The sequence below is a fragment of the Panthera pardus genome, unplaced genomic scaffold (genome assembly GCF_024362965.1).
Source record: "Panthera pardus isolate Hobbes unplaced genomic scaffold, ASM2436296v1 HiC_scaffold_27, whole genome shotgun sequence".
NCBI classification, from domain to species: domain Eukaryota; kingdom Metazoa; phylum Chordata; class Mammalia; order Carnivora; family Felidae; genus Panthera; species Panthera pardus.
The window spans coordinates 30,435,966-30,452,471 of record NW_026526843.1 but is presented as its reverse complement, the minus strand read 5'-3'; the positions used below and the strand labels follow the sequence as shown (position 1 = coordinate 30,452,471).

The 16,506-nt window shown below is 45.6% G+C and overlaps 1 protein-coding gene across 1 annotated transcript in view; it reads left to right on the top strand.

Moving 5' to 3' along the window:
• IL13RA1 (interleukin 13 receptor subunit alpha 1) overlaps nucleotides 1–10,834 on the top strand; it is a 76,119-nt gene extending 65,285 nt beyond the window's left edge. The window contains exon 11 of the mRNA XM_053892120.1: nucleotides 10,814–10,834. Coding sequence (XP_053748095.1) covers nucleotides 10,814–10,819 — 6 coding nt within the window. The 3' untranslated portion in view covers nucleotides 10,820–10,834. The remainder of the gene's footprint in view (nucleotides 1–10,813) is intronic.
• The last annotated feature ends 5,672 nt before the right edge of the window (nucleotides 10,835–16,506 follow it).

Here is a 16,506-nt window from a genome sequence, read left to right as displayed (position 1 = left end):
CTTGGACCCTGCACGGATAGTGAGCAGCCTGCTTGGGATTCTCTCTCTCTCTCTCTCTCTCTCTCTCTCTCTCTCTCCTGCCCTCTCCCTCTAGGCCTCCCTCATGCTCTCTCTCTCAAAATAAATAAACTTAAGAAAAATAAGTAACTGATGAGTTCCATTTCTTTCTTCATGGAGGCAGTCCTCATGGAGTTTGCTGCCCTCCTGATCCATTCTGGAATGTCTGCCCTCCCGGCCTGCCACCCAGCCGTCCTCCTTTGCTTCTCTTCTTTGCTAAACTCTGTTTCCTACATTTCATTTTGCCCTCTTTCTTGCGTTACGCCCGGGTTTCGCTGGACTACACCCTGCGCTAACTTCCTCAGAAAGGTTGCACGGGAGGTAATTTTCATAAAACCCTTCCGTGTCTGAATACATCTTCGCATATGATTAAAATTTGCCCTAGGTGACAAATTTCTAATTAGAAACAATTTCCTTTCAGGGGCGCCTGGGTGGCTCAGTCGGTTAAGCGGCCGACTTCGGCTCAGGTCACGATCTCGCGGTCCGTGCGTTCGAGCCCCGCGTCGGGCTCTGTGCCGACAGCTCGGAGCCTGGAGCCTGCTTCGGATTCGGTGTCTCCCTCTCTCTCTCTCTCTCTCTCTCTGCACCCCCCTCTCAAAAATAAACATTAAAACATAATAGAAGCCATTTCCTTTCAGAACGTTGAAAACCACATTCCACTCTGTTCTCTTGCTTCTTTCCAGTGCTGCTTTTGAAAGGTCTGATTCCCCGATCGATTTCCAATTTTCTGTGCGTACCTCGTCTTTCTCCGCAAGCTTTAAGCGTTTTCTTTCGGTCTCTATCGCTTTAAAATGTAACAGTGCTAAGCCTTCTTCCACATATCCTGCCATTCCCTGAGCTGGGCTTTGGCGAGCCCTTTGAGTCTCACAACTTGTCCTTCATGTTGGACACGTCACCTTGTGTGATTTCTCACGTAATAATCTCCCTTTCTATTTTCTTGATTCCTAGAACTGCTGTGAGCGGGATAGTGGATGTCCTGGATGAATTCTTTAAGTTTCATGTCTTTCTCTCACGTTCCACTCAATCATCGTTTGGTTCCACTTTGGGGGAAGTTTCCTTAACTCGGGCTACCTGAGCCTCAGCTCTGATCTGTAAAAGGGTGTTAAGAGAACCTACCTCAAACGGTATTGTGAGGTGTGGATGAAATAAATCATAGAAAGCGAACTTTAATAAATGGTGGCTTTTTTTTTTTTAATTTTTTTTTTTTTTCAACGTTTATTTTTGGGACAGAGAGAGACAGAGCATGAACGGGGGAGGGACAGAGAGAGAGGGAGACACAGAATCGGAAACAGGCTCCAGGCTCTGAGCCATCAGCCCAGAGCCTGACGCGGGGCTCGAACTCACGGACCGCGAGATCGTGACCTGAGCCGAAGTCGGACGCTTAACCGACTGAGCCACCCAGGCGCCCCAACGGTGGCTTTTTATAAAGCACATGTGGCTGTTCTGGCACCATTTCCTTCTCCTTTTTTTTTTTTTTTTTTTTTGAGAGATTTATTTTTAAGTAATCTCTACACCCCACGCGGGGCTTGAACTCACAACCGTGGGATCAAGAGTTGCACGCTCCGCCGACTGAGTCGGCCAGGCGCCCCTCCTTCCCCCACCTCTTGTGTGAAAATGATCATTCTGGCGGCCGCAAAGCGTCTGGCGTTTACAACATCATATTACACTATTTACCCTCATTGTACAGAATTGTGGTAGCTGCGTGACGTTTTCCAATCGCCCTGCTTTTAGAAAAAGAGTTCTACATTTGAATCTTAGAATGTTAGACTTAGAATCTGAACTCTTTTTGTGCTTCTAAAAACACTTAAAATCAAACGTGGTTCCTCCCTATCTATCTACCTAATATCTATCATCCATCGATCATCTGCCTATCCATCCATCCTACCCTCCCTTCTTTTATTCCTCCCTCCCTCCCTTCCTTCCTTCCCCTCCCTCCTTTCCTTCCTTCCCCTGGGGTAGATGAAAACTGGAAAAATAATGCTGGATAGCTGCTCCTTGGCAGTAAAATGGGTTGGCTTGGAGCCCAAACAAACCATTTTCTCCCGATGCGAGTGCCGTGTAAACAATGTATGAGGATTAAGGTGAGGTGGGGGCGCTGGGGAGGCTTACGGGCAATTGACAAACCTCAGCCCCGAGGGGAGGCCTGGCTTAACTGTGAGCTTTACACCCGAGAGCTGCGTAGTCTGTACACAGAGGCCCCGTGGAGACTAGACCTAGAATTATAGAGGAAGAAGGTACATGAGCCAGGAGCAATCTAGGTTCACTCTATTTAGTTGATCGTTTTCTTTCAACCAGGAGTGACATTCAAACTGTATGGCATAGGGGCGCCCGGGTAGCTCAGTCGGTTAAGCGTCTGACTCTTGATTTCGGCTCAGGTCATGATCTCACGGTTTGGGAGTTCGAGCCCCACAATGGGCTCTGGGCTGACAGCGTGAAGTCTGCTTGGGATTCTCTCCCTCTCTCCCTCTCTGCCCCTCCCCTGCTCTCTCTCTCTCTCTCTCTCTCTCTTTCTCAAAAAATAAACTTAAAAAAAAAAACCTATACGACATGGGCACCAACCAGTCGGATCTCATGCCAGCCTGTGCTGTGCGATGCTAGACCAGTCACCTTTCTTTTCTTTGTCTCCGTTTGTCACCTGTGAGAAAAGGAGTAAGCGATCCACAGGGGCCCTTCAGGTCTAATATTAACAATCAATACAATGGCAATTTGGGGTTGTTTACTTTTAAAATTTTTCTCATGTTTATTTATTTTTGAGAGAGAGAGAGTGTGTGTGTGTGTGAGTGTTGGGGGGGTGGGGCGGGCACAGGGAGAGAGGGAGACCCAGAATCCAATGCAGGCTCCGGGCTCCGAGCTGTCCGCACAGAGCCCAGCGCGGGGCTCCAACCCACGGACCGGAAGATCGTGACCTGAGCTGAAGTCGGACGCTTGAAGTCGGACGCTTAACCGACTGAGCCCCCCAGGCGCCCCTTGGGGTTGTTTTTAGAAAAGAATGGAAGCAGATGTAGAAAACTAGCAGCTGACCTAAGATTTAATAGATTTGAAAATTGCAGAGCAAACCGGAGGGTGATCCTATGAGTTATTGTTTGACTCGAGAACTGGACTAAGAATGAACACCGAATGTCTTATGTCCACGACATCTCCAAAAGCACTAGAAGGGAGACCAGGATAGCCCTACCCAAGACGTGAGTTCGCTTTTTTGCTTTACAGCTTTGATGTTGCGGCTGCGTCCCACACGAGCCCCCACCTGCATGCGTAGACAAGATACCTTTCCCCTTCCAAGTCTACTACTTTTTTTTTTAACGTTTGTTTATTTATTTATTTATTTTGAGAGAGTAAGAGAGAGAGAGCAGAGGAGGGGCAGAGAGAGAGAGGGAAAGAGAGAGAATTCCAAGAGAATTCCAAGAGCCTGAGGGGCTCAAACTTACAAACTGGGAGATCACGACCTGAGCCGAAGTCGGATGCTTAACCGACTGAGCCGCTCAGGCCCCCCTACTACTTTCTTGTAGGCTTCTGTCTCCAGCAGCTACCAGCTGCAGGGCTCTCTCACTGGCGGGCAGTGGCTTGTCCAGTCTGGCAAGAGTCCATGTTCCAGGCCTTTCCTAACTTCCTCTCTTTTCAGACTCGCCCTGCCTCATTTCCTCTTCCTTCTGACCTCTGCCTCCTTATAAGACATTTGACCATTTCATCCGTGCTCTTGTGATCAAGAAAGGCCAACATGACCTCAGGTTGTGAGTTCAAGCCCCATGTGAAATGTAGAGATTACAGAAAAATAAAATCTCAAAAAAAACAAAAACACTACAACATGGAAAATACACATTATCAAAGCTTATTTAAGGTTGTTGGTTTAATTAAAATGGACATGTGTTTAGAGTTATCAGGATTACGGGGCACCTGGGTGGCTCAGTCGGTTAAGCATCCGACTTCGGCTCAGATCGTGATCTCGTGGGTTCGTGGGTTCGAGCCCCGCATCAGGCTCTGTGCCGACAGCTCAGAGCCTGGAGCCTGTTCTGGATTCTGTCTCCCTTTCTCTCTGCCCCTCCCCTGCTCACACTTTGTCTCTGTCTCTCTCAAAAATAAGCATAAAAAAAAATTTAGAGTTATCAGGATTAAATATAGAACTTTTATCCTGCCCCTGTTTACTGAAAATCACTTAAGTTCCTGTTATCTCTGTTGCAAATTTGTCAGGAAAAAAAAAAAAAACCTTAAAATGATGATCGACTTTGTCCACTGCCTCATGAAGTTTTGTGGATAGTCTACATGTAATTGTTAGGAAGAAGTAAGTTAAACACGTGTAAATAAGATTAAAAGGTTTATAGGCAAACTTCTAAATAGCTTCCAAAATCTTTAAAGTTTTGCGAAGTGAAATGACGAGTAAAGTTAAATTCATTGAGGAGCACCTGGGTGGCTCAGTCGGTTCAGCACCTGACAACTTGATCTCAGCTCAGGTCTTGATCTCAGGGTCATGAGTTCAAGCCCCGGGTTGGCCCCCATGCTGGGTGCGAAGCCTACTTTAAAAAAAAAAAAGTTGGGGCGCCTGGGTGGCGCAGTCGGTTAAGCGTCCGACTTCAGCCAGGTCACGATCTCGCGGTACGTGAGTTTGAGCCCCGCGTCAGGCTCTGGGCTGATGGCTCAGAGCCTGGAGCCTGTTTCCGATTCTGTGTCTCCCTCTCTCTCTGTCCCTCCCCCGTTCATGCTCTGTCTCTCTCTGTCCCAAAAATAAATAAACGTTGGAAAAAAAAAAATAAATAAATTCACACACACAAAAAAAAAAGTTAAATTCTTGACTATCTAGATCATTTCCAAAAAGGTAAGATAAGAAAACAGTACGTAGTGAAAATCAATCAATAAACCACAACGCCATCATCATACCTTAAAAAATTAACAATAATTGCCTAATACTATCAGATATCCGGTCGGTGTTTACACTTCCCCAACCGTCTCGAGTTGTTGTTGTTGTAGTTGTTGTTCTTGTTGTTTCTATAACGTGTTCGAATCGGGATCCGGCAAGGCTCATGGTCAATTTTTGAATGCCGATGCTTTGTTATGTACAGGGGGCAGGGATTCGGGAGCTAATGATTGTTTGGCCCTCGAACCCTCTCTGCTTTGGCGCCTAGTCGTGAATATGGCCGTGTCCTCACACAGTAGTTTTTCCCCCCTTTCAGGCTGCTGTGACTTAAACACTAGTGTAACTGTGTTCCACGGAACTCTGGAAAGTTTTTACAAGGGACAGTAAGTCATCTATGAAAGAAGTGAAAACTCAAGGTTGGCCTGGAAATTCAGAAGTTCTTACGCAACCAACACCCAGGTTTCCCTGGGGGAAAGAAAAACCCTACACACACACACACACACACACACCCCCCGCCCCACCCCCACACAACCAAACGCCAACTTTTAATACGTGTAGAGAATGTTTATGCAAATGGCAATAGAAAGCCTGTCCGTGTTGTGCCATTCCCCACCCCCCCCCCCCCCTCAGAATCAGGGCCAGTGTAAGCACGTTGGAAGTGTCTTATTGAAAGGGCCCTTCAGCATGGATTAACTTGGGCCAAAATGGTGCGACCCGTTTCTGGTATTTGTAAATGTACTGGGAATTGGAAAGCAGGGTGGAAAAATAAGCTTCTGAGTCTGAGGGGCAGGGGAAGGAAAATTATGTGTGGTTAAGTACGTGCTCCTTCAACCTGCTGAGTGTACGCTTAGTCATGCAGTCTTTGGTAAGTTGCTGTCCTGAATAGCATTGGGAAATTTTGGTCTACACCACGTGACCGTCACCAGCAGGATATAGTAGGTACATTGGAGTGAAACAAAGCTGACTGGATTGAACTGTGGAGTCTGGGAGCCGCATTCCTGCTGCGAGGGTCTGCGCTATTCCACGTGTTTATTCCTTCATTCCAGAAGATCCATTAGTGGGTAGATCTCTCATTGGGTACTGGTCGGGGGGTAACCTGAAGGATTTGTGCCCCATAGCTGCCCTCCTGGGCTAAGGGATGGAGGGAGATGGTCGTGTATATAAGTAATGAATGATCTTCAAGGCAGAGTGTGAAAAATTAGAGCTATAAAAGGAGGTCCAAATAAAGTGCCGTAGGCAGGGATGTTGGGGCTGGGAGGAGACCCAGAAAAAGCTTTTGAGGAAGGGGTTAGTAGATCTGAAGCTTGAAGTGTCGGGAGAACGTGAACAGATCAAGAAAGGGGAGCATCCTTGTCCTGGGAGGAGTTTGCGTAAAGTCACAGATGGCGGCGGCAGCATGGATCGTGGGAGGAAGATGGTGGAGATAAGCAGATGAGTTAGGAGCTTAGCTGAGAGGTGGTGAGGATCTCCTGTGCCAGAAACATTGGCGAGGAGAGCTCAGGTCTGAACTATTTTAGCGGTGGACTCACCAGGACTTTGTGAACGGACGGGAGATGTTCAAGGTGCTGTAGAGAAGCAAAGGCTTGAGTGGGGGGTGCGGGATGGGGTGGATGAGAAATATGGATTCCATCTTGGACATGCTGACTATGGATTGTTGGAGGGAACCATTGGGTCATGATTTCCAACAGGGTTGGAGGGCGCCCGGGGTGGCAACGAGAGGCAAGCTTCAAGAGTCAGGGCCGTGGGAGCCGGCCACTTGGGAAAGACCAATGGCGTCACCCCCAGAAGAAGACACATTGTAAGCCTCTTGGCACAGGGTGAAGAAACTCCAAATCCGAGCTTGCCACGGGGCAGTCGTGGGATGGCAAGCAAGACGTCAGGGTAGAGAGAGCGCTCACCGGCAACTTGCAGCTTAAGAGTGATACGGTGCCGCCATCTGGGGGCTGCGTGTGGAAATGGTAATGGCAGCTTTGTGAATGCCACTTAGTGACAGGGGACATTATTTTGGCGCCAGTGAAACCCCTCCTCTCAAAACCCTTTTGTAGGTCTTCCTTGAAGTCTTTTTAGCCTGCCTCTATTTCTCTGCCCCTGATGAAGAAAACTATAGGGGCACGTGTTTTCTAGTACCTTGTCTTTCCAGAAGGGTTTAAACCCTTGACAGCAGACTACTTCCGGTCAGCTATGGCATCCTAGCGCTGAATTGAGATCTTTCCTGCTGCTGCTGCTGTCCTATAGCTACCGACCAAGGTTCTGGCTTGGACCACAACTCCCTGCTGGGCCCACCAAATCCCTTGTTTTGACTGAGTCACTGGTTGGCTTTGACTCTGGATACTAGAACAGCTTCCTTTTTGCCTCCAGGGGCACCGCTTACTCATTGATGTTTTCTTTTGCCAACCTCCTTTTCTGGAGTGGAACCGGGTCTTCGTCTTTTCATTCATTCCTTCGAGAAACATTTATCGAGTGGCCACGGTGTGCTAAACACTGAGGCTACGTTAGGGAGAAACACAGATGCGGCCCGTCAAAACGATTGTATGACAGTCTAACTGTAAAAACAGAAAACAGTCGTATGAAATGTGATCACTGCTCTGAGGGAAAGGTTGATGATGCGGTGGGAGCGGGTAGCAGGGGAATCTGACCAAGTCTTGAAGGGTAGGTAGCAAAAGCTTTTCCAAGGATGCGATATTTAAGCTGAAATTTGAAGGATTAGTGGGAATTAGCCAGGAGGTAAATATTCTGAAAAATATGAACTCCACAAGGCTTAGGAAAGAAGGAGCCATCATTCTGGCTCCTGTGTCTTCTGGAATGCTAGCGCAGTAGGGAGATTCAACAGCTTTATACAGACAGTCCCTGGGACAGTCTGGAATCTGGAGTTGGCATGTCAATTAAAGTGACAAGTATGTGTCTAAAATAAAAATAAAAATTACAATAGCAATAGTCAGGGGTGCCTGGGTGGCTCAGTGGTTAAGTGTCCAACTCCTGATTTCGGCTCAGGTCATGATCTCACGATTTGTGGGTTTGAGCCCCGCATCAGGCTCTGTGCTGATAACTCAGAGCCTGCTTGGGATTCTCTTTCTCGTCTCACTCTGCCCCTCCCCTGCTTGTGCTCTCTCTCTCTCTTTCTTTCTTGCTCTCTCTCTCTCAAAACAAACAAATAAACTTTAAAAAAACAACAATCAGAAAGTTGGGAAACAGAAATAGAGACCCCCCCCCCACCAAATTCCAAATTAGCCTCCCCTTTTTGGAAAGGAATACATACAAGTAGATAAAGAAATACTAATATTCTTGAAGTCTTAAAGTACTAGGTTCTAAGAATTGAGCCAATTTTAAAAATCTCCACGTACACTCACTTGAACTGGAACATAATGTCTTAAATATTCAGATCAGAACATTAGATCTGAACCAGAGTAAGATGTCAAAACCTACTCGAACTTCAGATTCCTCATCAGTAAAATAGGGATAATGATAGCAGCTACATCCTTGGGTTTTTTGGAGACATAATGGAGTTCACACTTGCAAAGCACTCTAAACCAGTGCCTGACTCAGAGTAAGCACAAAATACACGTTAGTGTTATTATTTCAGGGCTGACCTGTTCATAGAACTTTCAGGTGGATGGAACACTGAGGTTGCTTTGACACCCTGCCATGGAAAAAAACCAGCTACTCCAGCCACTCAAAAAGCCAACCCTGAAGTGGTAAGTGAAAAAAAAAAAAAAAAAAAAAAAAAAAAGCCAAGTATGTTTCATGTAAGTTACCTGGTTTGCGGAGGGACACACGGAGCTATTCTGCAGCTCCTCTTCCTAGGGGATCTCGTCTTCCCTCCTTCCTGACAGGTAATCTAGTCTCTGCCTAAATACCCCCAGCAGCAGGGGGTTCTCTATTATTGGGGGTATGTCATTTCATTCACTGATAGCCAATTCTCACTTTTTAGATCAATCTTTCCATTCTAGAGTCAAAAATCATACTCCTTGTGGATCTATCTACTTGTTAATCCTTCTGCCCCGGGGGAATGGAAGGGAACAGAGAAAGTTTCCCACACAATTGGCAACAATGGAACAGGACGCTACAGTGCAATAGTGTATCACTGTTAAAATTCCTGAATTTGATCACTGTGCTGTGGGCTATCTCTGAGAATGTCCTTGTCCTTGGAAATTACCCACTGAAGTGCGAAGAAGAAGAGTGGAATGATATATGCAACAGTTCTGCAAGTGGTTCCGAAAAAAAGAACATTAGTGTGTAAGTAGTGAGAGAGTCCCAAAATATTCAAAACTGGTGGAATCTGGATAGACGGCGTGGGAGGATTCTACGTAGTAGTCTGGCAACTATTCCGTAATGCTGAAATTACTTCAAAACAAAAAGTTAATTAAAAAAATCTTGGGGCGCCTGGGTGGCGCAGTCGGTTAAGCGTCCGACTTCAGCCAGGTCACGATCTCGCGGTCGGTGAGTTCGAGCCCCGCGTCAGGCTCTGGGCTGATGGCTCGGAGCCTGGAGCCTGTTTCCGATTCTGTGTCTCCCTCTCTCTCTCTGCCCCTCCCCCATTCATGCTCTGTCTCTCTCTCTGTCCCAAAAATAAATAAAAAACGTTGAAAAAAAAATTAAAAAAAAAAAATCTTCCCTCTTCCATAGGAGAGCTCTTGAAAGGCTTTGAGAACAATGATCACATTTATCTGATGCTACTTTTCTCTTTCACTCACTTGTTCGTCCGTTGGTTCGTTCGTTCATTCATTCATCCTTCGACAAAGATTGATTGAGCATCTGCTTTGGGCCAGGCCGAGAGCGGGGCACTGTGGATACAGCAGAAGAGATAGTCCCTTCCACCGGCTCTCATGGAACTTGGGGGCACTTGGGGGAGACCAGGGGTAATCAACAAGAAGTTCTATTCTTTCTGCCTGGGATAGAATTGTAAAGGAAGAATAGAGATGGTAGTAGGAGGGAGCCCACAAGCAGGTTCTGAGCCTAGCCAATGGCCCCAGCATCTAAGGTCATAGGGATGCAGAGGGCAGTAAGCCAGAGAGATTAGCACTCCTTTATGAAAAATCTGTTGGCCGAGGGGAAGGATTTGTGAGCCCAGGTGAACAGCCTCGGACAAGCATTTGACAAGTTGTTCCATCTGTTCCCTTAAATGTCACAGCGCGTTGAAAAGAGATTACCTGGATTTGAATGACAGCTGCTGTGTCCCGGTGATGTAACTATGAAAGAACTGGGATAGCCTTGGTCCCTTGGTGCAGGTTGGAACCGGTCAATGGTAGGTGTCTTTAGCCCGCTCATCACAAAGCCGGGGACTGTCCCAGGTCCCAGAGCCCCAGCGGCACCCCTGCATCTGCTCTCGCCCCCATCGATCCCAGGACCTTGGCCACACACACAGTTGAGCTTGGGTTTGGGTTGTGTCTAGAAGAGTCCCGAGAACAGAGATCCCAACAGGAACCAAGGCAGTTTCTGTAATAGGATGTGCCTTATAGCTTAGATAGCTAGGCTTTGGAGTTAGATGGACCTGTTTTCAAAATGTGACCTCACCTAAGCTGTGTTACCTTAGGCTCCTTTCTTAACCTCTCTGAGTGCCCGTCTCTATTAAACGTAGCGGCCCACGGGCTAGGGTGGAAGATTAAGGGAGTGTGTAAAGCAGATGCGAAGCCCTTGACCCGATGCCTGGGACTTTGGAACGGTCAATAAATATTTATTCCCCTCCACCTCTTTTGGGCGGAGGAGGCAGAACCAGTCTGAGCAAGACTAACACGCCTTGAGGTCTTAAACAGGAGGTTTTAAAATGCAATTTTGATCATTTCATGGAGCGACAACACATGGAAAACAGAACAAAAACAGGCATGTAACAGAGACTCAGACTTTACAAGGATCACTGCCTTTAACCTTCACAGTAACATCGGAGCCGGATGCAATGATACACTCTGTTTACAGGTGTGAAAACTGAGGCACAGGAGGATTAAGAAACTGAGAACTCAGTGACAGACGCCCAAATGGAAGCTAACTGGTCCGGCGGAGCCTGAGGGGCACCACAGAAGCCCTCTGCAGGCCTCTTTTCATTCAAAACTGCTCTCTTTCCCCAGGGGTAACCACCACCCTGACTTTTCTGGTAAGCTCTCCTTGCTTTCTGTTAGTTTTATTACCTCTGTGTGCATGTCTAAGCAATACAGTCTCCCCTGTGTTTGAGCTTTGTGTGAATGGATCTGGGCCATACATTTTTTTTTTAAAGATTTATTAATTTTTGAGAGAGAGAGAGAGAGAGCACAAGCAGGGAAGGGGCAGAGAGGGGGGCGGGTACAGAAGATCCGAAGCGGGCTCTGTGTTGATGGCAGTGAGCCCGATGTGGGGCTCGAACTCACTCACGAGCCGTGAGATCAAGACACGAGCCGAAGTCAGACGCTCAACCGACTGAGCCACCCAGAGCCCTGCCATAAATCTTCTTTTTTAATTTTTTTTAACGCTTATTTATTTTTGAGACAGAGAGAGACAGAGCATGAATGGGGGAGCGTCAGAGAGAGAGGGAGACACAGAATCTGAAACAGGCTCCGGGCTGTCAGCACAGAGCCCGACGCGGGGCTCGAACTCACGGACCATGAGATCATGACCTGAGCTGAAGTCGGACGCCCAACCGACCGAGCCACCCAGGCGCCCCAACCTTCTTTTTTAAAAACCGACTTCTTACATCTGACTTTGGCCCCACATTGGGCTCTCTGCTGTCAGCACGGAGGCTGCTTCGGATCCTCTCTCTCCCTCTCTCTCTCTCTGCCCCTCCCCCATGCCTCTCTCTCTCTCTCAAAAATAAACATTAAAAAAAAAGAATTAAAAAAAACCCCAGCTTTGAAAACAAACCCAGCTTATTAATGGCTGATTAATATTCCATTATATATATATATATATATATATATATATATATATATACTTTATATATGCATTATATATACACACACACACACATTATATAAATATATACATATAGGTGTATGCACACACACTACATATTCTTTATTCATCTGTGGACGCACACTTGGGTTGCTTTCCTATCTTGGTTATCGTAAATGGTGCTGCATTGAACACAGGGGTGCAACTCTCTTTTTCAGATTAGCGTTTTCGTTGCCTGTGGCTAAATACCCAGAGGTGGAATTACTGGATCATGTGGTAGCTCTATTTCTAATTGGCGGAGGAGCCTTCATACCGCCTTCCCCGGTGGTTACTCCCATTTACCTTCCCATCCACAGCGCGCGAGGGCTCCGTTTTCTCCACGCACGATGGAACACCACTCAGCCATTAAAAACAATGAGGTCGTGCCATTTGTGACAACACGGATGGACCTAGAGGGCGCTGTGCAAAGTGAAAGAAGTCCGAGGAAGGCAAATACCGTACGGTTTCACCTGTCTGTGGAATCTAAAAAACAAAAACAGGCAAACAACCAAATGGGCTCTTAAACACCGAGAACAAACTGGTGGCTGCGGGCGGGGGGGGGGGGGGGGGGAGGGGATGGGCAAAATAGGCGAAGGGGGCTCAGGGCTACCAACTTCCGGTTATAAAATAAACAAGTCATGGAGTTGAAGAGCACGGCACAGGGAAGACGGCCAACAGTATTGTAATAACATCTGGATGGTGACAGACGGGGACCGCCCTAGTGGTGAGCACTGAGTACCGTGTAGAATTATCGAATCACTATGTTGTGCACCTGAAACCCATAGAGTCTTGTGCGTCACCTATACCTTCAATAATAAAAGCAAATGTAAGCCACTTATGATTTTTAAAAACACAGATGTTAAAGCAATGTAAGAAAAAAAAAAGACAAGAAAAGAAATAAAAATGTAGGGGGCGCCTGGCTGGCTCAGTCAGAACGTGCAGCTCCTGACCTCAGTGCCGTGAGTTCAAGCCCCATGTTGGGCGTGGAGCCTAGTTGAAAAAAAAAAAAAAAAAAAAAAGTAACTAAATAATAAAGACAAATAAATGACAATGAAAAAATGAAACAAAGACAACTTTATTGTGATACGCCGCACACTCATACAATTCATCCTTTTAAGGTAGACAATTCAGTGGCTTTTAAAATATTTTCAGAGCTGTACAATCATTGTCACAATCGATTTTCCGACATTTCCACCAGCCCGAAATGAAACCCTGTACCCGTTAGCAGTCACCCCCTTTCCTCTCCTCCCTCCCCTCCCCAGCCCCTGGAAACCATTAGTCTACTTTCTGTCTCCTTGGACTTGGCTATTCTGAATAACTCCTGTGAATGGAACCGCACGATATGTGGCCTTGGGTGACTGGCTTCTCTTACTTCGCATGATGTTTCCAAGGTTCATCCGTGGATCAGTACTTTATTCCTTTTATCCATCCATCCGTTAATGGGCATTTGGGTTGTTTCCGCTTTTTGGCTATTGCTTCTAATGGTGCTATGGACATTTGGGTACAAGTTTCGATGTGGATATATGTTTCCGTTTCTCTTGGGTATTCACTGAGGTGTGCGATTATTGCACGGTATGGTAATTCTGTATTCAACCTGTTGAGGAAATTCCTGACTGGTTTCCAAAATGACTGTATCATTTTACATTCCTACCAGCGATATTTGAGCACTCCACCCCATATCCTTGCCAACATCTGTCATTGTCTGTCTTCTTTATTATAGACATCTTGGTAGGTATAGGGTGGTCTCTCATTATGGTTTCCATTGGCATTTCCTGATGGCCAATGATGTTGAGCATCTTTTCATGTGCTTATTGGCCATTTCTGTACCTTCCCTAGAGAAATGTCTGTTCAGATCCTTTGCCCATTTCTAATTGGATTCTTTGCCTTTTTGTTATTGAATTATAAAGGCATTTTATTTATTCTAGGTATAAGTCCCTTATCAGATATACAGTTTGCATGTATTGTCTCTCGCTCTGCGGATTGTCTTTCCCCTTTCCCGGTAGTGTCCTTTGACGTACCAAAGTCTACTTATCCATGCTTTCTCTTCTTGCCTGTGCTTTCATGTCTTAGAAGTTTCTGCCTAACTCAAGGTCACAAATATTTATTTCAACTATGATTTCTTCTAAGAGCTTTTAAATTTTAGCTCTTGTATTTCATTTTTGGTTTTTTTCCATTATCTACTTTGTATTAATGTTTTGCTTATTTTTTTGTGTCTCAAAACGTTTATTTATTTTTGAGAGACAGAGTGTGAGCAGGGAAAGAGCGAGAGAGGGGGAGACAGAGGATCAGAAGCCGGCTCTGCACTGACAACAGAGAGCCCGATGTGGGGCTTGAACTCCCGAACCGTGAGATCATGACCTGAGCCGAAGTCAGATGCTCCCTTAACTGACTGGGCCACCCGGGTGCCCCTTGTATTATTTTTTTTAAGTTTGATTTATCTCAGTAATCTCTACATCCAATGTGGGGCTCTAAGTCGCAACCCCGAGATAGAGAGTCTCATGCTCTTCTGACTGAGCCAACCAGGCACCCCATAGTTTGTACTAATTTTTGTACATGGTACGAAGTGGGGGTCCAACTTCATTATTTTGTATTTGGACACACAACTGTCCCCGTGTCATTTGTTGCACAGACTGTTCTCCCCCACTGAAGGAACGGTCTGGCACCCTTGTGTCGAAAATTGACTGTACATGGCTGGACTTATTTTTGGACTCTTGCTTCTATTCTATTCTGATCTGTATATCTCTTCTCATGCAAGTACCACACAGTCTTGATTCTGTAGCTTTTTATAAGTTTTGAAACTGCGAAGGGTTAATCTTCAAGCTCTTCTTTTTCAAGATTGTTTGGCTTTTCTGGGTCCCCTGCATTTCCACGTGACTTTTACCACCAGCTTGTCAATTTCTACCAAGAAGCCAACCAAGATTATGATACGGATCACGGTGAATTTGTAGATCAATCTGTAGGTCACTACCTTAGCAACATGAAGTCTTCCGATTTGTGAAAATAACGTATCTTTCCATTTATTTAGATCTTTCATTTCTTTCAGTGATAATGTGTGGTTTTCATGGTGGGAGTCTCACACTTTTAAAAATTATTCATAAATATGTTCTTTTTTGAAGTTACTATAAATGGATTTCTTCATTTCATATTTGGATTGTTCATTGCTAGCGTATAGAAATACAACTGAGTTTTGTATATCGATCTTGTGTCTTACAACCACGCTGAATTAATCTATTCCACTGGTTTTCCAGTGGCTTCTGTAGGCTTTTCTATATACAAAAGCATATCATCCACAAATAGAGATCATGTTACTTGTTCCCAATGTGGATGTTGCTTATTGCTTTTTTCTGCCCTAATTTCCCTGGCTAGAACCCCCATCTCTTAGGGTTGCTAGACCCAATTCTAACTTGGGGTGGGGGCTGATCCCTCAGTGAACACCAAACAATTCTCAGATACCACCAAGGTGTCAGAGAATTCAACTTAATTCTGACACTGTCTACCCGGAGGTGGCATCAGACGCCATAGTTAAAGGGCTTAGCCTTACGGGACAGTCCCCCACCCCCACCTCAGATGCCAGTCTCAAGCCCAGGCTGTTACCTGTGTTTCTGTCTGGCTACACGTTGGAGGTTCCAGCGACCTTCTCCTTATTGATTTTTGAGAGAGAGTGTAAGCGGGGGACGGGCAGAGAGAGGGAGGCAGAGGATCCAAAGAGGGCTCTGCGCTGACAGCAGCGAGCCTGGCGGCGCGGGGCTCGAACCCGCAAACTGCAAGATCGTGACCGGAGCTGAAGTGGGACGCTCAACCGACTGAGCCACCCCAGTGCCCCTCTTGTTTGCTTTTTAATATCTGCAAGTGCATACTTAACTCATTAGCTTTTGGCCTTTCATCATTGCTAAAAGACACTTTTTCCTTCTAAGCACTGCTTTGGCTGCATCCGAAGCAGTTTCGATGTCTTTTCACTGTTGTTCAACTACAAATGTTCTGTGACTCCACTATTGCTTTTCTAATACCCAGCTTTTTCCGTTGTCTTTTGTAATTATCGATTTGTAACTTCTTTGCATTATGATCAGATTCCAACTTTTTGAAATGTGGCTTGCTTTCCGGCTTGGGACATGGTCACGTTTCATCAACCTTGTGCATGTGTATTCTGTGGTTGTTGGTTGCAGTGTTCTATACAATGGCTGTAAGCTCAAGTTATTGATTACGTTGTTCAAAAATTCTATATCCTTGGAGACCCTTTTTATGTCTCTTGGATGAAGTACGGGGTGGGGGAGACCTCCCACTCGGATTATTGTATTTGTCTATTTCTCCTTTTAGTAAGTTAACTTCTCCTTTATATATTTTGAGGTTTTGTTATAAATACATAATCATTCCTGGTGAATTGAGTCTTTTATCATTAGGAAATGTCCTTCTACATCTCGAATCATGCTGTTCGCTTTTTAAGTGTATTTTGTTTGAATATCTCTATACAAGTGTTCTATCGCTTATGTCATTATTCGGGTGACTTAGCTCTCCCCATCTTTTTATGGTCAACCTATCTGTATCCTTATATTTTGAATTTGTCTCTCTCAAACAGCATACAGACGTACTTATTCATCCTACTTGATAATACTTGAGCGTTTAGCTCATAAACATTTATTTATTTAAAAAAAATTTTTTTAATGTTTGCTTCTTTTTGAGACAGAGAGAGACAGAGCATGAACGGGGGAGGG